At 41.4% G+C, this 26,696-nt stretch overlaps 1 protein-coding gene across 1 annotated transcript; it reads left to right on the forward strand.

Annotated features, from left to right (window-relative positions):
* Nucleotides 1-327: 327 nt before the first annotated feature.
* LOC119727313 lies at nt 328-24,747 on the forward strand. The gene is made up of 7 exons (XM_038199167.1): nt 328-619; nt 14,706-15,023; nt 15,582-15,847; nt 18,488-18,563; nt 19,897-20,055; nt 22,351-22,447; nt 23,282-24,747. The coding sequence occupies exons 1-7, from the start codon at nt 541-543 to the stop codon at nt 24,102-24,104; spliced, it is 1,818 nt and encodes a 605-aa protein (XP_038055095.1). The 5' UTR covers nt 328-540; the 3' UTR covers nt 24,105-24,747.
* Nucleotides 24,748-26,696: the final 1,949 nt, after the last annotated feature.

Here is a 26,696-nt window from a genome sequence, read left to right on the forward strand (position 1 = left end):
ATAAGTACAGAAGGCTTTCTTCGAGTGGACAGAAAACTTTAACAGGCGACATAGAGCACTAGGGTTTCTATCTCCCTTGATTAAATTTGTAATTGAAACAATGGACATCTGGGCCGGAAGTCCGAACCCTGGCTCGAGAAAGGTCTGAAAACCCCGGATGTTTAAGGGTTAAACAAACACAGATGCCAGTGAATCCACAGCCGTGTATGACAAGTCTAGGATGAACTCCCAGGCCCCTCTGACTGAACCGCGGCGCACAACGCAGCCGATGATGTCACCCTCATTGCCCCCTTCCTGCGCAGGGCAGCCCTGATCGACGGACTGTAGGGCACAAAGCACTCGCTGCTGTGCACCGTAAAGTCAACTCCAATATCTCCACGCCTTGGGACGACCGCAGGGACTTTTATACTCGGTCCAGTAAGGCCGGTGCGTTGGATGGCGGTGCGAGCAGAGCTGAAGCCCGCCGGTCTTTGTAATAACCACTGGATTAGTTGAGCAGGCTGGACATCTTTGACGCAAGCTGAATTTTTAATTTGCCAGATGGAAATCAACAGAGCTTTTGTGGCACTCCAGCCCCTGTTATTTGTGCTGGTCGTGAAGAGGTGTGAAAGTGACCAAGGTAATTATGACATCTTATTTGTTTCAGAAGTAACAATAACGTTCGTCATATTAAAACAACTGTATCACTGTCATTGCTGTAAAAAAATCAGTGAGCAAAATAATAATGACATTTCAATAAAACATTACAATTTTTTAGATTTTTTTTTTGGGGGGGGGCATAATTGCTTTGGGCATTTTTTTTTTGTCACTGAAATTCACTTGTTTATGTTTGCCTGTATTTTGAGTTTATTGATAATGCCTAATGCTCCACATCCAGTGTAGTTATTTACTAAGCTACCGGTACAATGCTATACCTATATCAACTTTGTACTCGTGTGAGTGTAGGTGGAGGTGTTTTATGTCATCTCTCGCAAAGAGGTCGAGAAGAGGTAGATGCTGGGAAGTATACGATTATTATCATGCTGTTGCTTCCCATGCATGGGTGGCAAGTAGACTGAACTGGACATTTGCCAGGAATTGTAGAGGGTATATAATTTTCTTGTAGGCTTTATTTAGTAATCTTTTCTAAATACAACGGGAATCAATAGTTTTGATTGGCCTTCTTAACGAGGTTTACTGAGGCGAGTATACGTCCACCGGTTTAATGGACGCGTCAAAATCGTTTTTCTTCAGAAGGCATAACCCTACACAAATACACTCAAGAGACAATGCGTAATCCACTCTAAACTGACCCATTCTATTACAAATGGGTTCTTAATACTGCAGATGTTCCCTTGAACGATCGAGTATAACTGAATGATTTCCAAGGGTCAGTATGCGCAGTACCGCGCAGGTTGATCGGGGAAGTTTTCCCACGAAACTGGCGCGCCTGTAAAACCGGACTCGTCTGGAGATCCAGACCTTAGCCTGCCCAGCCCCATATAGCAGATTTTGACTCTATGTTCCAGACAAAAGACTAGACGAATATGCACACACTGTTGAAGAGTACAGGACGCCCATTCTCGATGCGTGGTAAAATACGTCTATCGTATATTCTAATTGGCAGACAGGTCGCGCGGTATCTATAAATAGAGGAACTTAGATGTTGTGTCAAGCTTCGCTAAACATTCTTGAAGTCACATCCCCGTCGTAATTATGTGTCCGTTTCTCACACCGGCACACTGTCGCAGATAATGTTGTATCAATGTTACAGTTGCTTAAAACATTAGTCAGAGACAACTGATCTAGTCATGTTCAGTACGGGTAAGACTAGAGGTTCATTGTGTCACAAGGAAATTTGATTTCTACATTTTTACCAAAATACTTGTACCGGAAATAAGGTTACCTGAGTTCACGCAAAGGTGGATGCTTTTCTCCCCAAAAAACAAAAATTCAATTTCAATTCCAACAGTTTCTTTTTTTAAAGGCTTCCTTCATGAATGATCGCCATGAGAATGTAGAACCCTGTAAGTGTATATTATTTTCACGTACTATTTTCTTTGATAGCATGACTATTATAGCAAAGCTGAAATTCAGCACGTTAACACGGAACAAGTAAAATTTCGACGATCTTCCGTAAGCTGAATCTGACACGAAATTAGGTCCTACAATATGACACTGTCGTATTCTTGTATCACATTCCATCAAGGGTCGCATTTTCGCAGTGCACTGCAAAAACTGCAGTGTTAAATTTACACTGTTGGTATCTTTATAGGACCATCTGGTATTAAATTTTACTGGTGTTGTCCTATATAGATACCGAATGGTGTTAAATTAACACTACAGTTTTTGCAGTGCGCAACTTAAGTTCCACGTGGACGACAAAATTAGTCTCGTAAACTGCAATGTCTATTTCGTATCCACACACAAGATACGGTGTTCTTCATGATGTAGTCAGTGGCTTTGTTTGCAGGGAACTTCAAATGGTCTAAAGTTATTTGCTATTGCTTGCTGATGGACTCTGACTTCTGTGTTATGGACATACGATGCAACCTGCCAATGCCGTCAATTCAAACGGTTCACGTCATTACTTTTGCATATGATATTAATTGGACTTTACAGACTTCCGCCGGGTGTCCCAATGGAGAATATTGGATGGATAATTAATATACCCAGCTAGATATGAGACGGAGGGGTACCCCCCCCCCCAATCTCCCTATACCCTATGCAAACCCTAGACTGTTGTTACCTAACACATCCCCCTAGATATCTTAAAAAGAATTCCTGAGATTCTGGTAACATAATGACCAACACAAAGGGGGGGGGGGTGGGTTCCCTCCATCTTTTACCGTGTTACATATGATAATTGACGACGAGAAAATCAGAACGTGACCGTCTCTAAAATTGATTATACCCGACTCTTACCAAACATTTGCCGGTCATTTTATACAAAAAAAGCCAGTGTGACCACAAAAAGAAGGATAACGGTAAATTGCCATTTTATTGATATGTGAATTCTAATAGGAGCCAAATCAGTCATTCTAATAAATCAGACGCGTGAGAGCCTCCATTTTTTGGACATAGGGTTAGGTTGGTACGAACAAGTTTTTTTTTTATGAAACAGCAGCTTTCCATCTTCTGCAACAGCCTTCTTGAACATTTTTTTTGCAGACATAGGGAAGGCGAGGGGTGCTAATCGAGCAAAATCTGGGCTGAGGGTGTCCAGCTGCACCGGCACTCCCTCCTGGTTACATCACTTCATATTGAAGGTTTCAACCTTTGAAAAGAACCATTGCTCATACTGAGGTCTTCACCTTTCAAAAGGTCGAGCATGTTAGGACGTCTGTCCAGGGAGACAACCATGCCTTTCTGATTTTCATCACTCTTGAAATGTGTCATGTTTTGGAGATTATGATCGAGGTTGCCCAATCTAGGGTGATGTCAACCGAAATCATCACGTGCCGTAGGCTCCACGTGGCATAGACAACATTCACTGAAGGACAAAGCTTCACATCCAGAGACAATGTTTTGACTTTTGTTTTTAACCTTCACAAGAACGATCTCTCAATACTTTTTTTCGAGTTTCAAAATGTGTCAAATGCATAGAACTTAACCGGAAATGCAATTATTTAGGGAGATAACTTCTGTCTGAGAATTACCGATGCCAGAGGGCGTGATACTTGAAACCACAAGGTGGTTAGTCATCAAACGGGAAACGTAACCCGAGAAACGAGTAAGGGTAAAAGCCTCATGATTTTTTGACATATTTGCTGTAGAGGTTATCGAAGTCTTGGTTGGGCACTCGCCATAGGTCATTTTAGAGAAGTAAAAACAGCAGCAGTTAGTTTTCTTCCAAACCTTTCGGAGAAAATGGGCACAGATATGAAGAGGAGCTCGACAAATCTATTCGATATGTCTTTCTTTTCATTCTTTAACCACGAAACACAGATACCTTCTTGTATCTTTTCTGGCAATGAAGAGAAATTTGCACACTGGCATAGGAAGGTTGCAGGAACGGTTAAAGAATATTATCAAGAAATTCTCATTGTGACAGGTGGAAGGTAGAACCTGAAATGCATTCCAGGGAAAATTGAACTCCAGAAAGAAACTCACGGAACCAAGAAGGGACCTGAACACGCAGCCAAATTGTTGGCCCTGGAACCGAACTCCGTTCAAACTGTAATTGTTAGTATGCATGCTTTGCACTCGATACAAGTATCTTCAGTTTCGAGTGGCATGACTGAAAGGTAATCTGTTGAAGATCTGAGATATAATTACTCACAAATCTCGTGTCACATCGGATAATGTTGTTAATGCCAGATAGAAAGGCGAATTGGCAGAGACGTGGCAAACCCCTTACTCGAAAAATTGGAAGTCATAAAACTAATCAATTGTTCCGGTTCCGAACGTTACTACAGATTTCAACTGCATGCTTTTGATGTGACTTCTGCTTTGCACATAAGATTGCTCTGCAGTGTTTTGCACATATAAGCCTAATGCCTTCCTGAAATTTCGGCATATTGAACATCTTGGCAAACACAATATAATGTGTTTGCCATAAAGATCTTGACCTTTGATTCATAAAGCGTTTTGCAATCAGCAGTCTTCTTCACCCCCAAACCATCTCAAATACCACAGTTGACATGACTTTTTTTCGTGAAAATTTCCTCAGCGAAAACGGCTGTACATTTCGTACTAGGCCTACTTTCATTTTAAACCTACTATTCTTACAAAATACCCTTACACCAAGGGGCAAATTCTGCCTGTCTCCAAGGGTAGGAAGTTTGGCGTCCCTTGAATTAATCTGGGCCCTTAGATCGTCAGCTGAGAAGGGGTCAGACTACTCGGCCGGATCAGCCGGTGGTCAAACCCCCACTACCCCTGTATTGGTTGACAGTACCGGTGTCGTTTTTCCTTGGACAACTTGGGAAATCAACTGTTGTTCAACAATGACACATATTGCCTGGAGGACGCCGGTGGAGAGTTCGAACCAACTCGCAGAGGTGACATTATCAATCACCATTGTGGAAACGGCGGACAGTGACAAAGGAAGGCCAAAGACGAATTATGGTTTAAGGCCCTAGAATCAGACCGCATTTTGTAATGTCTCAGGGAGATACAGCCGTTGATGAAAGAGCAGACGTGATGCCCGCTGTTTCCGGATGATATATTCATTATTTTTTAACCCTCTCCGGAGCGAGGTTGTGACCGTCTGGGGACTTGAGTGGGGGACATTGTTCTCCCCTAGTTTCCAAAGTTTTTTGACAAGTTATTTTTAAAATAGGGGAAAAAGTAGTTTGGCCAGAGACATACTACTTGGTTGCGCTGTAACCACTAGGGAGCCTAACCACTCTTTTGTCAAAATTGAATAATTTGTTTGGTTCAGTTTAAACAGTATTCATTTGAAGTAATGCTTTCAAACCTGGTACAGATAATAAAATTAACTAGACAATATTTGGCAGTCAAGTCCATCTTAAAGAGGTGATTTAACTAATTGGAGAGAACATGTTTGAGTTACAATAATGTCAGACACTCTTCGACTTTATCTCTCTCAATCCTTCAACGCCATGACTCTTCAAACTCTCAATCAAGAAAAGGTTTACCGGAATGTCCAAATGTCATCGGGCTCGCACAGGCAATTTGGGGTTGATTTATTCACGTTGTACGCTGGCGAAGCACATTAGTCAGTAAAAACTGTCCTTTAGTTTTAATGTCCGTGGTGTAATCGCCCCTAAATGTCACGAGAATTGCCTCGCAGCGTCATCAGGTGATTCACAAAGTTGCACACCCCTCGGCTCTTCATGTACTTCATTTTTGTCTGAGTCACCCTTCATACTTTTCAATTGAATTGTCTAGGTAAGACCCAACACACTACTTTCGTACATCAATGTAAAAACACATCTGCCTCAGAGCGGGCGACTAAAGTCCTGACTCATACCCCCAGGGAACAATACATGTCAATATCATTTTTGACATGCAAAATGTAAATTGACATTTACTCGGTAAATATCCAGCGTTTTTCGTTTAACTTGAAGTTTTAAGATCAACAGACCGGTTTAAAGTTTTCACCGTCTGGATTGACATTGCATTGCTGTGTCAGCTTGCCAAATGTGATTGGAGGCTCACCATGTGAAGTTATCTCTAATAACAGACAGGTGCTTCTGACAAGAACCAGGTGTTTACTTAGCTTTGATGCACATCTGCCTAGACAGTTGAACTGGGTAGCCTACACTTTCAAATGAGATCATTTAAAATTTGATATAACCTCTTAATTCTTACATTTTTTCTTTATTCTCGACATAATCCACGCTTAATTAGGTTAATCAGTCAAAGCTCAGCGTCTTTAAAATAACTGGAGGCAAACTTTAACATTTTCAGACACGAAACAAGTTAAATGTGGTATTTTCGAAAGCCAAGAATGAAGAATACTGTATCTCTTGTAAGCTGACTGCCATGTCCTTCTCGGCATATTCGTTTATCACCTTGGTAAAATGTCAGATTATGTCACATTTCTATTGAAGCCCGGGTTGCAGGTGCATCTTGTCGACACACAGGTGTCTGGGGACACCTTCAGTCATCACCTACGGTGATCGGTGGTGATGTCATGCTTGGATGAATACTAGCAGACCCAGGTGGATAAAAGGTTCACACAAAGTGGTGATTGATTGTGAGGCACTGATAAATGATAACACAAAACGGCTTAAGAAAGTAGATAACAGTAGATTCTTTTTGTATTTGCTCCACAGTGCACCACGGTACTGTTTTTGTCTTTCTCTGTGCATTGAAACAGTAGAGTTTTCTGTCTTCCCTAAACAGAGGATTCTATTGTTTTGCTTCAAAACTGTCTGGTGGATTCTCAGCACGCGGACAACAGCGTACACTGGTGTGGCCAGATAAGAAAAGCGAGTACGTTATTAAAAACATGAACCTTCTCGTGCCGTTACAAAGCTTCTCTGTCAAGCAGGTCATTCTGCCGAAAGCAAACAGAACAGTTAAACCCATTCAACTATGTCTTAGAAGGACGAAGTCCCCAAATAATTTGCACACAGAAAAAAATTATCTATGATTGTTCAACATGTCGACCATTACTTGAAAAGGTAACTTTGTCTACCGTGATGGTGACTACAATAGGCTTACATGTAGGTTTTTTTTGCCTGAGCATTCCGGATATAAACGGCTATTATTCAGAGCCAGTGCTGAGAAATACTTTATGACATGCATCTTTCAAGGCGATCCACTAAAATGGAAGTATATTACTTATTACAGTACTACTTTCATAAAATCGAAAGCTACTAAACGTTTTGTGGTGAGTATTAAGATTATATCACATGAAAAATCTCTTTTTTGCCCTCTGAATATTCTTCACAGTTTCCCCCTAACTATAAAATGCCTTTTTGAGCAGGGTGGGGGGATATCAGAGTTCCTTGCCCATTGTTGCAGCACACCTTTGGTTGAATCGCTGTGTCATTCCCGTTCATAAAGGCCAAGGTCTTTTGATACCATTCAACAGGTGATGACAGTCATACCTTTAACAAGCATTTGCTATAAATCCGTGCCTGGTGCATTTGATAAGCGAGTGTGCCAATCAGTGACAGGTACATCTTGATGAGTATGAATACGAAAAAATGGTCATATTGAATATTCGAGGTTTCGTTCACGATGTTCTGATCATCTTCTGCTGACGACGACGTCTTCAGGATGAAGTGTTTTGTTTTCGCAGAATATCAGAGAAAACTGATCAAAAAGTATAGTGTTAACCCACTTATTAACAATGGAACGACGCACAGTTCAAAATTGCATTGTTTTGTCACTTAAAAATCAATTAATAAGAGGGTAAAAGTTTGTTGGAGCGCTATAAAACCGGTTAGGGGTATGGTCGCCGAAAATGGCCAAAGCCGGCCGAGGGCGAGGCGCGCTCTAGACCAACCGGAATAGGCAAACTGTCAAATGTATTTATTATTTATGAATATCAATTATTCAACAAGAAAATCATCAAATCTTTCTTATTTCAAACGGTTTAATTGATGACAATCTAGCATGTCAAGTATAAAGTTTATTTTGGTCTCGTCTCTTATTTCAAACGTATTGAGGACAATCTGGCAGGTTAACTACAAAGTTATTTTTTTTGTCTCGTCTCAGCAATAAATCGGGGACCAAAGGTCCTTTGGTAAACGAGAATAACTCTAAAAACCTTTGACATTTTGTTGATTTTGATTGACAGCAGATTATCGTAGTTTGAAGTGTTTCCGATTTTCTGAGCTCTTACACCTAGGTGTTGAAAAACGTGCGTTTTCAAGTTGTTTCCTTCGACATACTGAAATGTTGCAATGTAATCATAATTCTGAAAGCACTTTTTGTCGAGCTTGCTTATCAGTTGATATTTCTGCGTCGATATGTAAAGCTTAAAGCCAAATTTCAATTTTTTTTTTATATTTTTTAAATATAAAATTGACCTCAAAATGCTCAAAGAATTGTCGCTCGTGCACCGTACATGGGTATCGACCGAAAGAGTGCACTGCACTTAAAATGAAAGTGTTACTAAAATGGCGTTTAGAATTGCCACGGTACGGCCATTTAGCCGGTCCATCTACCCACTAAAAAAATGCGGAAGTATTTTATTAAAGATCTCCACACAGTTTAATTACGAGTTATCTAAATAAGGCGGACGCACTCTTGCGAACGATCAATGACATGTCATGATGATTAAGACAAGCTGATAGTTATTTTACATCATTATTAATACTTGACAAATGACTGATTCAAGTAGTAGCGTAAAACTACTAACCTTTCATGTGGTTCTATAAAGCGCGCCCGAAAATGCCTGTAATTTTTTTTGCAAGGCTGTAGTGTCACGTTTTCTTTTCTATAACATTTTAAAGCTTGGAACTTTAACCTTATCCCTGTGAAGTATTGGTTTGACATTTAAAAGATATTTAAAAGAGTTTTGTTAAGAGAGTTTATTCAAATAAAGGAACGTCAAAAACAAACTAAACCTATTTCAGGGAAAATCGATGAGGTACATCAAATTAAAAAGAGAACAGTAATGTTTATTAAACTTTTAACACATTGAATTTAAAACGAAGAATACTGTGAATATATTTAAGGTGTAGTCTACGTGGATCGAAAAGAAAAGGAAGCACAAAAAGTGAAAGACAACGAGATCGTCACATCATGATGAACATGATGAACAATTTCTACATTAAAAGAAATGCGCACGTTTGAATTTCGCTGTTTATCGCGTTGATAATTTTTTTTTTCTGGCTTCGACATGTCCAATGAATTGACTAATACGATTGCGGATTGACATTCATTTATGCGCCCAGCGATTTGCATGTCACTGCGTTTCCATCCGGTTCCTAAGTGTGACGTCACTTCAGTGTAAACCACGTATGTATGGAGATCAATGAATATAGCTCTTTGCCTGTGACCCATATCATTGTGCACATGCGCAGTTGAAATACCAAACTGGCTTACTCAATCACCGCAAATCCACAAGTAAAATGTGAATGAACAATTTGATACCCATGTTCTCTCCCGGGCTGGATGTGATCCGGCAGACACTAAGGAAAGACAAGGACGTATTACCACACCACCCATGTCACCTTAAACCTTAAAAGCCAACATCCTCGACAAATTTCAAGCGACTCAGTTAGCAGCATGTTGGTGTTAAATGATGATCCCGGAGTAGGCTTCCTCCTACATCACTCTGCGGTATGGCGCTCGCAGACTTAGGATATCCGGGTCAGAAATCCAGTCACTCTTACAGTAAACACTCGATTTCTAGCTTTCGATTAGATGTATATCACGTTTTATGGGTGTTGTTTGCAATTTTTGTTATGCAAGATAATTTAGAACTAGTATGAAAACTAGTCAAATACTCAAACTAAATTTCCGCCTTTATTGCTGATTTTGTTAGTTTGCATGGGCCTATTATTATTGCTTAATGATAAGTTATGCTTGATTTCAACCTTGCTTTTCCTTAATATTTTTTGGTTCTTGGAGTTCCTTTATTCAACGATGTTGCGAATTTCTTGGTTTCTCTTTTCATTTTTATGAAGGGGTAATGTTAATCGGGGTAATTAATCGAATTCAACTGTTGATTAATGAAGAATTCGCTAAACAAATTACATTTGGGGGTTCTTGGTATTTAGAGCAGCGTCGGTTTTTTTTCAACGCCGTTCTAGTCCTGTTTTCTCTCTTTTTGGCGTAACTTTTATCAATATCTTTTGTTTTTGAAATTGCCATTTCCACCTTGCAGTGCCGGTGAAGCGTGAATTTAGGTTTCTATGAAATACGGACTCATTGGTAGTATTGCGCATGCTCATGCATAGATAATTAGGAGGTGACCGGTCACGTGAGAGGGTGTATCCAATAAACGGGTAAAGTCTTGCTTTGAGTGTACCAACTTTTCAGCTTTCAAAGAGCCCATAATCCAACACGAAATTAGATACATGGCCAAGCAGACAAAACGCCCACGAACATCTGGGCTCCACATGATTGACAGAAGTATTCAATTTTCAGGAATAGCTTCCAAACCGTCCCAGGTGTAATATCAATGGGATATCGATTCGCCAGGCAAGACAAAAACCTATCTGTATTTGATAACGTTCAGGAAAAGGAAAGGGTCGGCGGGAAAAATGTTGCATAGTATATCGAGACGTCTGGCTTCCGACTCTAGAGACGTCGTGTTCCGAGTCGGCTAAGCAGGCCTTTAAGGCAATGTACTTTGTTGCACTGAGGTCCTTGACGGCGTTAAAGGTTTACCAAGTATCTTTGCTTTTACTGGTTATTTATCTTTATATGGGGCTATGTATAGCCAAGCATAGTTCTTCGTATGTACATTTATAAGACGAACATAATTATTTTGGAAATAATCCCCTTGTCTGTTGATAAATTTCTTAAACTCGGCAAATTCAACAAAAGTAAACCGATTATGCCATTTCCCTTTTTACTTCACTCAGATTAATTTGATTATCAGATGGCGCCGACTTCTACCTTGTCTTGAAAGTTCAGACACATCTCTCCTTAGCTTTCACTAGATTGAAAAGATGCAATGATTTGAAACGACAAACGTCATCCTGCCCAGTATATACCCAAGTGGAATTTATGATTCATATCACTGTCAATCGACATTTTGTCGGACACAACTCAGGCCCAGATTGCGAATATACCTGTTATTTCTTGCGCAGTCAGGCATTCAGCGTTTGTATTCATTTTTTTTAAAATTGCATTCCTCCATCTCACCAATTTAAACCCATCAATCAAATTCGCAAAATTTTAGTTATTTCGTAAACTTTGGCCACGTAGATTATTACTTTCCTCAGAACACAGGAAACGTATTACGACTTTGATAATATATGTGTTTAACACTGACGCGTGGTTTAGAAAGGGATATAATGAGCACTGATTGCTGTATTAACTTGATAAATCATCTGGTATGGCATGAACTTGGGACCTGACCTCCTTCTCTTAGTTGTACATGAGGACAGGCAAGGTACTCCTAACTTTTTAAGAATCGTATTTGTGTCTATGCACTCTGATAACGCATCCTTCCTTGCTGTTCTCTAAATAATAAACCGATCAATAAGGCCACGCCCATTGCGCATCTGGGCAACATCACGTGCGCTTCTTTAATGCCAAACTGTATGTTCCAGCTGCGCGCGTCCTACGCGCGTGCACGCGCGTCAGACTTTTGTGTACGCAACCATGTAGGACATTAATCACGGTTTGATTGGTCAAAATACCATTGGGCGGGGCTAAATGGACCGAGTTTCCAAGTGCGCGTACACGCGAAACACTGTACCCATTTGTCCGCGCGTTCATATTTAAATGAGTTGACCTGCTTAAAAGGTCATAAGGACTACGACGAGCTGGCCGTTCTCACTCTCTATATCAGTAGCTAAGTGAAAGATGTTTTCAGACTAAGGTATGGCCAAGCCGTTGGCCTTTGATATTATCTGGCAATAATTAAACCTGTCAACAGCAGTAATAACGGGACGGGGTACCCCCGGGAGAGGGTACGAACCAATTAAAATACCCGCCTTAGTTTCAATCCGTTGCCCGGTAAACATTTCCAGGTATAAAATGCAAGCAAGTGGTAAGGAAACTGTGGCTTTCTTGTCGATGACTGAGCATGCGTTGTATAGATGTTGTAGGACCCTGAAGGTTTCGGGGAAGTTTAAAGTTCGTAATGAAGACTAGAGCGGCATTGTTGTTATGGATGGCAAACTAGGAGTCGAAAACGATTGAAGGTTGTTGGACGAAGAGCTGTTTCATCTTTAGACGGCAACACAATCATCTGACATTGAGCACCGATGCAAAGCTTTCATGTCCTCGTCATCGTTCAATTGAAAGATAAGTTCTTCGTCATTAAGAGTTTCATTCAGGATTTAAATTGTTTTATATTCAGAAACATGTGGTAACATAGATCCTCCTTTTTAAAATATGTATGGATGACGAAGTTTTTGTTGTTTTTTATTTGGCAAGAGTAGAGAGACGCACCATCCCTACTTCTGAAAGCAGAGTGCTTCTGAGTGCCAACCAATCATAGTTTCCGATTTCTTTGTTTCAGAATCTTTTGGTCGTGTGTTAACAACCATTTATTGAAAATTACAATAACTAACTTATCAGTAATGATACTAAATCACACTAAAAGTGACAAAGGGCCTAATAAGCATGTCTAGCTTCAGAAAATGAACTTAAACAGAGGAAACAATCCACTGCAATTTGGTGTGTAATATAATTTTGGGCATCTCCTAATTGAAACAAGATTGATCAGTTGTCAAGCTAGGATTGTAAACAAATTGAACCGTTGACATTTTGATTAGCCTTTCCTTTTCTCAAAATTCAGCTTGTTAGAATTCTCGCAAGACGTACAAATTAACTCAGGAAGAAAACAAGGCTTAGTATGGCGTCCAATTAGGCAACAGCCTTGGAACAGTTTCTACCTGTTCCGCCAGGAAGTCAAGAAAGTATCCGTGGCTTGGAAATGATTATCACTAGCTGCCAAAAAGGGTCCCAGTTGACTGAGCGTCCATAAATAGAGCGAGAGATTTAGCCGATGGCTGTAACGGTCACTTGTTGGCTCCAAAGCAAGGCGGTCAGTTGGCAAGGGCATTAGCCACCTAGGCTCCATGTCCGTTCATTTTATGATGGTGATGATGATTCTCAGTTCGTTTACTGCAACTGAGTTGTCAGGTAACTTCTCGTACCTGTTAGAGTTGAAGATGAGCGATTGCATTTGTTTATATGAAATGATCGCATCTCGTATACTTATTCTCAGACAGTGTCTTCACACCAGGCGGGCCATAGACATGTGCATTTCACTCCCGACACCACTTTGTTACACACTCAAGCAACCGATCTGCACCGTTTCAATATAAAAATACTATAAGAGGAACCAAGGTGCGCGATGATGAGTTTTTTCTAACAGTTCATGAGAATGTGAACGTATTTGAATATTGTAGAGATGTTGGCTTAGATCTTTTATGTAAGGGAAATAACCATTCTCTCAATGAACGCTTTCGACGGTTTTGTTTCAACGATGAAGTAACTTGTCGTATCTTTTGTAAAGAGCTGAGATGAAGCAACTTTTTTATGCAGAAATGTGTTCGGTTTAGATTTGTAACTTCAGATTTGGTCGGAAACATTTGCGCGTTAGTTGTAAAATAATCCCTCAACATGTTGCCACCTAGACAGTTCAAACTGTATTATTTATTATCAACATGGAAGGGCGTTTCCTGCTTTTGACCTATTCGACCCAAGGGAACTTGGAGACACGAAAGAGGTACGCTAAATTTGGCAATTGCCCCGCTACTTCAGGGGCAACCCTGTCCTTCAAGATGTCAGGAAGACAAAACTAAATTGCATTAACTTTCACTCTTCAAAAGAAACTAAACGGTTTAGACGCTGTTTTGTGTAATGAAATCAATTAATTAGAACTTAAAGGATCCGTGTGGGTGTTCGGGCAATTGCTATGTTCCTGATTCTTTAGTTACTTTGTAAGCCTGGGTCGGTTCGAATATCGCCGCCTTGAACACCTTGCATAAATTTCTCCCCCCCCCCCCTATTTTTTTTCTCACTGTGGAATTATGCCATATACGTATTTAGTGCCGGTCGGCTTTTTCGTGTATTTTTTATAGTATGGATTAAGCATAGAATTCTACCAACTTTCTATACCACCCTTGGTTGTGTATACATAATTTAAGGGAAAAAAACCCAAGCATTCTGGGCTATAAGGTTCATGTTAGGTAAACCGAAATTTATGCAGATTACCAACTTAAAGCTTTTCGAGTATGCAAGCATTTTGGTGAATAAATTCAACACCTCTTTAACATATTCCGCCCATGCATAAGGTCCGTTCACAGGCGCGTCACACCCACCATGTCACTTGTATGATGTTTGACATGTTTTAAAGCCCCGAGCTTTAGAGGCTCAACGCAAAAACAAAATCCTACGTTAGTACCGGGAAAGACCTCATAAAAAAAACATTCCTGCGGTATTGCCAACTTCAATCATAAAGGCCGTATATAGGCGGGCCGTCTAGCCAACACGGGGAAGGATGTTAGACGGGCCGCACCACTGTTTTTTCTAGCATGACCTGTAAGCCTCGCGGTGAGCTCCTGAGCCAGTGATATCAATGTTACCATTGTCGTTCCTTCACGATCATCTTAAGCACAGTTCTCTGTCACTATTAATATTAATTTCCTCTTTCCTTCATTCCATAGTGCTGTATCACTGCACCTTCGAGACCAACGAAGATTGCCGGCTGGAGCAGGACCCCAGCGATGAGTTCGATTGGGAGGTTCACCGCGGTGTGGCGCCCTCTAGCCACGCAAAGGTCCACCACCGCAGAGGGCGCCATCACCGGTCCATCCGGAAGCGAGGCAGTTTCGGGTATGAGGAGTACCCAGGCCCACTCAGTGTGCTCAGGGAGCTGTCGTATGAAGAGAGGGAACTCATGAATTACAACATCTTCATTGACCTAGCGCAAGGCCCTTTCCCCACCAGACCGTTTGTTGACCACACGTACGGAAACGATTCAGGTACGATAGATTTTCATCAACCGGACGCCACTTTTGTTACGTTTCTTCCTCGTAAACTATAAGACGAGTCATTCCTGTAAGATTGCAAAGGCACCGCATGGTTAATTGGTGGTCCAAGGGAACAGTGGTAAGCTGTTGTCAGTGTTATCTGCTACTAGGCGTTCGCAGACGAGCGTGTGTTATCTGCATATAGTTTTATGCATTATCTTGCCTTGAAGTCCGAGTCTTCCAAGCACAACCGACAGTACATTCCAAATATGAGAGATTCTGTTGATTTAACGACGATTGGCTCCATGTGAGGTTCTTGATCGATTCTTAAAATGTTTCGCCTTTTAAAATTTCTTTAGGCTACGCTTTTGGCGAAGGTTTTGCTATTTTGGTTTTGCCGATAACAGGTTCTTCTCGAAATGATCGCTACATAAGAACCCAAAATCAAAGTAAGGTTCGGAATATTGCCCCTCAACGGTCCAGATATATTAGAACAAGTCCGGGGTAATGATAAACGCATCTAGGATTCTCGCACTAAATTAACCTTTTACGAATGTTCAATCCTAAAAGGTCATTTTGCACACCTGGTGGCGAAGGACAGCACTCGGACCAGCGGCCACGCCCGCATCATGTCTCCGCCTATCACCGTGCCGGATTCCGTGGAGGCAGACCTGACCTTTTTCTACCATCTCTGGGACGCCAAGGAGCGACCCTCGGCCAGCCAGCTCAAGATCTTCGCCTGTGAGGAGAAGGATCTGGTTTTCACGGCCACTGCAAGCCTGGGCAGTGTCTGGATGAAGGCCGAAGTGCGAATACAATGCAACGGAACCTTTAGGGTAAGCTGTATGAACAATTACACCCAAGCGTGTTTACCTTTTGCCAATAGCAAGCTTATTCATACGACATCAAGACTAGCTCTGCCATTTTTTTAAGAGTAAGAAGCGAAGTTTAAGACATATAGGGCGACCCCTAGATGGCCTTTGACCTCTGCTGTTATAAACCCCAAACCCAAGTATCACTCCATCCAAGTTACATTGAAATCCATCCAATTCTGTAGACAAAGATACATTTGAAGCATATTTGAACAATGACCTCTAATAACCCCTACATGACCTTTAACCTCAATAATCCGATGAAGATTTGTATCTTCCCATGCAAGGGTCACTGCATTTCCGTTTCATCATAATCTATAAAAGCATGTAGAGTTATACCTTTTTTTCAAAAACTTAACCTAGAGTTTAACATACAAACGGTCATAGGGTCACACATAACGTGCCCCCCAAAACTTCGTTTAGGCGACACAAAAATTGGCCTGGGAACGAAATAAGAGATTTCAGACATTCCTGAATGTCCGTGGCAAACTATAGTGCAGAATTGTGGCATGTGTAAATTCCTGTGCTGCAACTTTGCAGTCCAGTCAACAACGAGTACAAGTCAGATCATAAGACAGGTTACAAGTATAAAACAGAGGATGAACACTGGCAAAGAAAATGCCGTTGTCAAAGCGCATTTAAATGGTTTGTCATGTAACTTGATATCGGATGACTTGTGATTGACTTCTCAGAATTATTAATGTTATACTCTCCGTAAAGGCCTGCCCATTTAATTTTCGAAATTGAAACGCTCATTTCTAGCATTCCAAAGTCAGGACGTTTAAATTGAAAAAAAAATACTCGACAGATTAAATTTCATATCAAGAATAATTATAGTAAGTCTCTTGCCTATTTCTATAAAGGTATAAACTTATTTCAATCTTGACACGTAGTACATAATGTTAATGCATTTGAGAAAACGCGTTGCCGGGACTTGTGGACAGATAAACAGTTCAGTTTTAATAGATTAGTGTACAGAAAACCATTAAATTATTTTTTTTCACGAGAGCACCATAGGTCTTCAAGCTCAGCCAAACTAATCTTTCAATTTGATAATTTTGATTGCCAGTGGGGAATATGTTTCCGCATATATTTTGTGCACCTAGGTTGTGACAGTAATGGATTACTACAACATCTTCACGACATTCTACTTCCTCAGCAACTTCCTTTCCTGCATAGATTGTGACAGCATGCTGTCGACAGTGTGATTAATTTTCAAGTTTAGCCTGACCGTATACCCCAAAATAACTTTTTGATATTTTGATACTGGGTGCGTCGAACGAAGGCCTCTGCACTTCAACTTTAGACTTGAAAAACTTGTTAAAGCTTCTTTGAGTATAACCCTCTTCTATTATAACCCCGTTTTGCCTTTGGCTATTAACAGAACGGGATAAAAGATCCAAAAGATAGCAAAACAAGAAGGCAACAAGCAGAAATTGCACTTGACATATTAGAGCATAATTGCACGGGAAATGGGTTATTTACGTGGAAATAGAATCCGTCTCCAAGAGAGCCTTTAACGAGTTCACGGGAGACCGGCTGACTAAATTCGTCAGTGTACGAAGATGACTTATAGGAATATCTATCCAAACCATAAGTCGGCTACCCAGTGACCATATACTGCGGGATACTCCATGCTAAAACTCCAGGGATTTCTCCAGTTATGGCTGTAGCAGAGTACAAACATCACAGCTCGAATTTCATATTATATTTCAGAGGATATCTGCTTTTAAAGAGAGTACGTTGGTGCTAAAGGGTTCACACGAATGCTCGTTTCCAAGGAAACGCAATGCATTTCGGGTAGCTAACCGCAATGATGAATAGGCCTACTTGTAAGTTCCGTCCGCAGGCGTTACGTGCACGCGGAAGTTGTGACATCGGATCATTTTGTGAAACACAACCTTTTTTTAACGAAAACTCAAAGAATTTACCATCACCGGCGCCCTTGTAAAAGGCGATAAGAGAGAAACAAAACCGAAACTGACTAGAATTGTAACTAGTAGACATCTGGAAATGGGCTTTTGGAGTTATAGCGTGAGGTAGGCAGGCATATCAAGGCCACTCATCCAGAATTCTGGATGGGGTATCCGATAAAAGGGAGAACATTTTCAATGTAAAACAGTATGGCCATTTACCTGCCCAACACCATTTAAATATCTAATTCTAAACACATGACTTAAGGTTTGAGTAATGTGTTTGCTTTTGCTTTTTGAAATGAGCCATTCGCTTTAATATTTAAAGTGCTTTCATGTTTCCGCGAGACTACCGTTTTCTCTCCTAAACGCTATTTTGGTGCCTTATTTTTATGTCTTCATTGAGTCTGTTTGAGATTGTTTATCCAGGGATAAGCAGTTACGATGATTGATTATAGCTAACACTTTGGAAAATTGAGTCAACAAGATGGTTGCAAGATAATCGATGTGCACGGACAACTTTATTGCTTCTTTCCATTACTGACTAGAATTAACCACTTTCCCACTGCACATTAAAATTGCTATCTTACTTCCATCCGAGGTATGCTTTTTTTCCTCGTGTGAAATGCAAACCTCATGTGGAGAGTGAGACCTTTTGGAATGCTCAAGTATTCCTTGTTGATTCCCACAGATCATATTTGAAGGTTTTATCGGAGGAACGGATGTAGACATTGCAATTGACGACGTGAACGTGACCGTCAGTAATGGTAAGTTCCAAGGGAGCGCTTCAATGGAATTGTCACGATGACGATGCGAGTATTTTGTTGATCGAAAAATTCGCGTTAAGAGCGCCGGTTCTTCCAAAAACCATTTTCTATTAGGGTAAATTTCCCAACTATGTTATTCTTAGTTTTGTTTTGCTTATATCTTTCTGGTAGTGAAACCAATAAGGATTCCTATAGCTCGAAAGCCAGGGTAAACCTTGAAAGAAGGTGACAATAACAAGAAATTACAGTTTTAGAGGTGTGAGGAAAACCCCATCAGATTCTGAGGAAAACCCACGGAATCAGGCAGGGACTGAAAACCCACATGTTGGCCCAGGCAGGAATCGAACTCTGGCCATAGCAGTGGAAAGCGAGGAAAGTAGCTTCTGCGCCAACCTGACTCCCCTTTTGTTGTTGTTTTTCCCGAAGACTTCCCTATATATGATATCTAAAAATGTAGTGATTGAAGCTACACGCTGTTTTGAAGTGTTCAAAGTTGCATACGTGTAGTGACACTTGTGTACCTGATTACGTGTTTAATCTAATGACATTCGCAAAAAGTTGTATCATGCCAACCACACTCGAATTTCACAGACCACAAAATTGCAGCTAAATTCACACTTGCAATCAGTTCAGAACACAATGCTCATAATTAAAAACACCAGGTTCTCTCTGTTACAAAAGATGGTGGAAAAGTGACCTTTCGGGTTTGCACGGGGGACTTGCACGGCGCACGCATCCGCCCTAACCTTACGAGTCCGGGCCTGTGAAAACCCTGTCTCCTAATAAGGAAGTTCTTATTTTAAGTACAGAATTCAGTTTTAGTGTCTGCATATGCCGGACATGAGCACGTGGGCACTGGTGACAGATATTTCCAGTTTAGCGCCCACACACTTATCTCATTTCTTTCGTTTTTATGGCAGTGTCGTTAGATAATGTTTTCAGTCTTTTCAATTCAGTCGTCTATTATGAGTTTTAATTTACAGGTGTGTTTTTTTCAAACAGATGATAACAAGTGGAATATCGACACAGATAAAATGACGGGAAATGCGAAATAGTTTTGTAGTTTTACAAGGCAGCGAAGCTTCGATTATTTCATTTCGTTTAGGTACAGAATTTCACAAGAAACATATTTTTGTTACTTGTTGGCACCTCTATTGTAAAATTTGTTTTCAGTCTGCAATTTCAAAATTTCTCATGCTTGAATCAGTTTGCAATTGCATCTTAATTTCTCTAAAATGTGAGTAGGCCTACTTGTGAAAAAAAATTATTTCACGAGATTGTTGATTTCTTTTTGGCTGAACTCAGTAATATGACTTTAATGATCTGTTATCAGGTACGCCGGCGACAGAACAGCCTGACAGTACCTGGAACTGGGACGACGACTCCAACGCAACCACTACAATCTTGCCGGCGACGACACTGTCAACTAGTCCAGGCGACCCTGGGCCTGGACCAGAGGGACCTGACACAGGTCTGGATCCAGAAACGGCTGGTAATTATTCTCATCAAAGGCCCAGGCCCACTCATTGACCTAGTAAGAAATGAGCACTAAAATAATCTGTCGTTTATTGCAAGGGCTGATTTAGCTGGCTAATGCCTTGTTTCATATTAGGCCTACTGTGGAATTGGTTTTAATGGTTCTTGAAGTAATGTCATACTTTACTGCAAAGCTCAGATCGTTGGTGTCTGTGTGTATTGACTTTATCGCTTCTGCTACCTTTTGAAACATCGTAGCCGTCAACACCATAGGGCCTAACCGGCACCCTTGAAAGACATTGGACTTCAACACGGCAACCAATCCTTTAGAACATGTTTGATATCAAGAACCTCTTCATAAGCGTCAACTGATTGCTACATTGAGAAGCCAACTTACTCCACGATCGACTGTCTGTCGAGTCCTGCTTGTGCGCATTGACCAATAACAAGATAACAAGTTTTGGTCAGGTGACGACGTATACCTGTAGCTCGGTCAACTCGGCCACAAGAGAAATTTACACACAATCCACAGGTGGAACAGTCCATTATCCTACAGGGAATCCTTCATTGTTTGTATTGATCGTTTCCCGGATACCGCCATCTTGGATATATTGACGATGTTCGGCAGGTAGTGGGCTATTTTTTGACTTTGGGATTCATTGATTCAAGGAGACAGAGTGCTTACACTGAAAACGGACGCCACCAATAACCCTCAGAAAACACGCGGGCATCTAGATTAGATGACCAGTTGGCGTACCCAGGGGCGGAGGAGGAGGTGGGCGGGCTGGGATCGGATAGAATAGGAGGGACACATTGGCTTCCCTCAATCTCGAATTGTAATATAGACCTCCTGCACGATGCGCCCTCACTGGGGGTAGTTTTTGTTGTTAAAATCCAGTGACAAGAAAAGTACAAAGTGCCTATACACTTGCGCATCACAAATGGGGTCAAAGACCTGTCATGCAGGCCTTTCCGGTGTAGCATGAATTTAGGTTTTATGAAATACGGACTCTTTGGTGGTATTGCGCATGCTCATGCATAGATAATTAGGAGAGGGACCGGTCACGTGAGAGGGTTTAACCAATAAAAGGGAAAAAGAGTCCAATTTCCATACGAGTCCGATTTTCATATGACACCGGTATTGAAAATAAGCGTTTCTCGGTAGTGCAAAGGCACTGTGGCTGAAAAGCCCAAGGAACCCAATTTGGGAGAGAGGAGCCGAAGAAGCAATGTTCAGTTTTGGAGGTTGGAAGTAAACCTTGGACCGATTTAAGCCGTGAAATCATGAATCACAGCGCCGCCAAGCGCCTCAAAATAGAGACATACTCCATTGATCAAATTCCTGCATATAATATCATGTAGTTAATCAGTCGTCCTTCAATGTTCCCGTGCAGTGCCAGAAAACAAATTTGCTAGCCAAATTAATCAACACAATTAATTCTCAGAAACAAATGCACTTGGGGACCAACAGTTTTTTACATAGTGTTGCGCCGCCAGCCGACGGTCGGAACATGCTGGCCGAAACGTCGAGATGATACAGCTGCTTTTCCTCAGAGTTAGTCACTTCACATGGGGTATATGCAAACTTCGCTGAAATAATTCATACTCATTTCAAGGCCAACAACACCGTGTGTATTTTCTCATTCGTGCCCTAGTGCATATAGCTTGAAGGGTGATTCAGCGCGAGTGTTTTTTAGCTTTAGGGGTCAACGGAAAGCGAAATGTTAGAGTTGGGCGTGCCTCTACCTGAGGTTTCTAACCAACCCAAAATCCTGGAGTCCAAATCAATTTAATAAAAAGAAAGTCACCAAGAGCTGTATGGGAGAGCTGTATTGAGTATCTGCGCAGTGTTTCCAGTGTCATGAAACCTTTACTTATTTTTAAAAACAATTCTTATGCTTCATATGCCGAATCGTATAACCATTGGTTTGTCAATATTAAAGATTATCAACATGCTTGCTTTACTTTGAGCGTTTTTTGTAACCGATCAGACGGTTTGTCTTTATTAGCCACGGTTTTCGTCCTTGTGCTTGCATAACGCAACAGCGTCTATAACCTGTAGTGTCAAACCTTGATGCAACAAACTGCAATGAAAACGTGGAATCTAAATCGAGCTACACTTGCACTGTTACTCCACGTCGGCAATATCGGCAACCCGTGAACACTATTTGCGGGTTACCCAAGAATTGTGTTTCGAATACGCACTTAGGGTCTATAAAGGTAGCAAATATATATTAAATTGATAATAAAAGCTCAAATTCCCTCCCTGATCACTGTGTTTCTCTCTTTTTCATTTCTCCATGTCATTCAGTGAGCCTGGTCGTGATAGCACTTGTTCTGTTTGCCGCCACGTGCTTCATGCTCCTTGTGACCCTCATGATTCACATCCGGTTCAGATCAAAGAGAAGGCAAGTATCAACACAAAGCTGTCACAGAAAGTTGAGATCTAAATATATCCAGCACATTCTCCGGTCAGAAAGGTCATACGGCCCTCTCCCACTTAAAACGGTCCCCATTCAGGGTGCACGCCAATGTACGATAATGTTAACAACCGGAAACTATTTATTTTCATTTATTCATTTGCAAGTAAAGTTAATCAGTAAAGGAAATATTAGCTTTCGAAGAGGGAGAAAAATCAGAAAGATAAAAGAAAGTAACGGCACAGGAAAGCCCAATCGAACGTCAGGGGGACGGGATGAGATGGGGGGGGGGGGACTCCAAATGGGGTCCCATGTGGGAATCGAGCCCAGGCCACCAAGTTGAAGGCGAGGAAAGGACCATTATGCCATCTCAATGAGCTCTGGCTGCATGTAAAGTTAATCAGTAAAGGGAATATTAGCTTTCGAAGAGGGAGAAAAATCAGAAGTATAACGGTGCAGAAATCCCAATCGATCGACACGGGGGACATAGGAGCCAAACTCCAAATGGGTCCTGGGAATCGAACCCAGGCCATTAAGTTGAAGGCAAGGAAAGGACCATTGTGCCACCTCAATGAGCTCCAGCTGCATGTTTCGAATCCTTAGTAAATTTCAAATCGCTTAAAATTGCTACAACATTAGGTTGAAAAATGATTTTGACCTGAATTTGAATCTGTTATGGAATACCATATCGGCGATCTTGAAACTTAGCTTTGAAGGTCTATGTTTGTGGTGTCCCAATTAGTCAATGTCTTTGATAAAATACAGTGTTAGCTACCACATTTGTACTTCTATTACTAATATTCTTCTTGTTGATAAATCCAGGAGACGGGGAAGGTCTCACGAGCCTTTAAGCTTCGGGTCCGAATTCTTCAACCGCCATTCCATGGATCCCAGCGAGGCAACGGCGTACATGACCCTGAATTTCCCTCCAAGTTCTACCTCCGGTTCCGGCATTGAGCTTTTGTCGATGTCGGAGCGCCACTCCCATGACTCGAAGCGGTCAAAACCCTCCAGTGGCATGCAATCAAAGCGCTCCTCAGGCCTGAACGCCTCGGCTGAAAGCATCCGCCGCAGTGTGTACACTAGGCGCTCCACCGTGGGCCAGCGCCGACAGAGCCGGACTTTCCCCGCCACGAAGGAGCTTAAGAACATCCTCGAGAGCGTCCGGATGCGGAGATTCCGGACGCTCAGCCAGCACCTGTCAGTGGCAGATGTGGAGAACCTACGCCGTACTCTCTGCAGCCAGGGCGAAACCACATTCAACAGCGATCGGACTGTGTCGACAGTACTCCTTGACGCCAGTGCATCCACTCTACGACCCATGAGCGACATGTCCGATCATTTTTACTATAGCCTGTTCCCTACTGTCGGTATTGTGAGCTGTAAGAACTCACTAGTTGCTTGCGAGGAGGCCGGACCAATCGTTGAGTTGGATGACAGTAGTAGGCCCTGCTCAGGTGATTATGACTCTGATGACTTGGAAGTGCAGGCAGTGACTAGCGGCTCTTTGCTCAATAAGTCAATGAGCAGGAGCGATACGGGTAGTGATGCATCAGTAGCGCCAGAGACTACCCAGATGGTAGACAATGAAATCTATGAATGTTACACCAACTCGGACTCATCTAGTCCAGACACAGCACAATAGCTCAACATTATATTCCTATAGAGATCTTGCCCCGAGACGTTGTCGAGTTCATACCTTTATTTGCCGGGAACCTGTGAGCAGCTATGAGCAGCTGTTAACATGTGACCGGAATTATGTGCACTTGACTATGTTAGTCAATATGTTAACAGGTTTTACATGTTAACACAACGAGCTAAGACTATGTACATATTTATTTTCAAGTGTAGAAAAACTTAACATTATGTTGTTAAAATTGTTATTTTTGTTATAACTCACAGAAAACATTCAGATGTTCTCATTTGCCAATAGCATTTAAATGTACCGGTAAACTTGCATAACTTTGAAAATGTGCCTAATGTTGAATCTTATTGTGAGAAATCCTGCAGTATTTATTCCGCATTCGCAAATAAATATATCTCAAAGTTAAATAGAAACGAAACTAATGGTTCAGGTGCCTTCGTAATGTCCTCAAAGGCGAGGTCTTTGGGTTTTTTTTTTAACGTAATGGCGATCTCTATAGACCAAATAATTTTCAACAATCACGCTAAGTTAAGATGATTCTAGAACATCCTTCGTTTGTAAATATTATGTTGATCAATGTATTTAAATAATAATGACAAAGTGCGCATTTTTGTAATGTCATCTTTCTACTAGGAAAGTTGTATAGCATACATGTTAGTATAAATAAACTGATCACAAATTGAACTTCGAGTCTGTTGTTGGTATTTATGATTTTTCTGTTAGCTGAAGCACTGCTTTAGACTTTTTAGACTAAAAAAAAGGAGTTCCAAATTATGATGTAAAACTAGATTTCATAGCTAGAGATGTTTTAACCTGAGAATCCATTATGCGTTAGAGGAACGAAAAAAAATAATACTGTATGTTCATCGTAAGCTTGTGCTTTAAATACAACTGGCTGTCTTTTTGGCACCCGGGATCACATTTTACGTTAAAGGTGAAGAAAGTCAGACTGAACATAATCACAGGATAAACCACTTTTATAGAGCTAAGGTTTATACCCATTTGTGGGCAAACTGAGGCAAACAATCCGATATATTATTCAGTTAATTAACGTTGCAGAGGAAACAATGTTCAACTTGTACAGTGATCGCGTGCCCGAATTCGTCTATAGCAAGACTATAGTTTTTGAAGGAGCATGATCCCTGCATAAACATTGAACCGCTGTTGCAATAACTATACAAAAGTCTTACCTTCTTTGCGAAACACTTGTTCTTGGACACCTGTGAAGACAACCTCCTCTTCTTCTGCAGATCAGTCTCGGTAAAATCCTGGACATTGCAGTGAAGTCAACAGATATGACCGCTGCTGGTCGATCACAGTAATTATTTGGATCCTGGTGGCAGTTCAGCTTCATCAACAGTTGCTGGGGCCGCTTCTAGATCCAACTCAGTGAGCTCGATAATTCCAGTCAGACATTCGCCATTGATTCTCAGGGCAGATCCGTTGATACATCCAGAAAATGTTCGCACAAGGTCTTTTGGTTGTTGAGGATGACCAGTTTTCCCATCCGTCCGTTTTTATTCTGGCAGAAAAAAAGAATTATTCGACTTTGTTTAATTTTAACTCCGCCATGATTATAGTCCACACTTCAATCCACGGTGCTTGCAAAACTCAGTCTCTCATCTTTAATATAAGTGAATCAGTGTTGTTGCAATGGAACCCACTAGCTTAAAACACCGGTTGCGTAATTCTACCTCAACCAGCTCTTTTAGCACCCTAAGAAAAAAATCCTGATCGAATAAATACCCCCATTGAGTTAACTTGCTTTTATCTGCAAGTCTTACAATACCTACTGAAATATTTGACCCATTTAAAGCTTGAATTATCCAGATTGCTGCCATTTCACCCCCGAGGGAAAGGGGATATTCTGGCGTACAAAGGACAATGGCAAATGTATGTCAGAATGACACTAATAAATTCTAGAGCTTGGGATTGCCAGCGTAGACTCGCCCCAATTCCACGATGCATGAATGCACACACCTTTGATTAAAAAGAAATGAGCCTTACTATTTTAGTTCCACTCACAATTCACTAATAGCTTGTTTCATTCATGCTGACTATATAGACAGAAGACTCACCAGAAATTCCTATTAGACAAAACACTCCGGAAATTCATGGAAATAGATACACTGTTATTGTTATTACATATACCCTAGGCAAGCTATTGAATGGCTGGGTAAGACAACAGGTGTCCACAATATCAGGATGGCCCTTATCCGCTCGTTCACAAGTACCCCCTCACGGGCAAAGAAAGTACAGTTGGGGGTGTCTGAACGACGCCATCTTGCCTGACTGCAATATTTTGCCGCGAAGTGCGGTCCCTGCGTATACCGTGTAATACAAATCCCCTGGTGTACATGTACGTGCGTCACACCGTCACACACAAGGAAGGGCGCGCGCGCGTCAACCAGCGAAATGTATGTGTCCCGCCCATTGTCTGTGTATATGGAGATCAATGGTCCCGCCCATGGGTCGTCGTTGCTATGTAAAAGGGCGCCCTCTTGTTGGCGCACGGAGCCCATAAGGGACCAATGCATTCCAGCTTACTGGCGTAAAGGCTTGACCCGAATCACGTGATTTAGAAACAATGCA

The sequence above is a fragment of the Patiria miniata genome, unplaced genomic scaffold, assembly GCF_015706575.1.
Source record: "Patiria miniata isolate m_02_andy unplaced genomic scaffold, ASM1570657v1 HiC_scaffold_20, whole genome shotgun sequence".
Lineage (NCBI taxonomy): Eukaryota > Metazoa > Echinodermata > Asteroidea > Valvatida > Asterinidae > Patiria > Patiria miniata.

Bases quoted from the DNA above. Each gene is read 5' to 3' on its own strand.
- LOC119727313 (XM_038199167.1), top strand. From the start codon at position 541: ATGGAAATCAACAGAGCTTTTGTGGCACTCCAGCCCCTGTTATTTGTG. The intron at 15,024-15,581 runs GTACGATAGATT...CAATCCTAAAAG, and splicing joins CACGTACGGAAACGATTCAG to GTCATTTTGCACACCTGGTG. The intron at 22,448-23,281 runs GCAAGTATCAAC...TGATAAATCCAG, and splicing joins CGGTTCAGATCAAAGAGAAG to GAGACGGGGAAGGTCTCACG.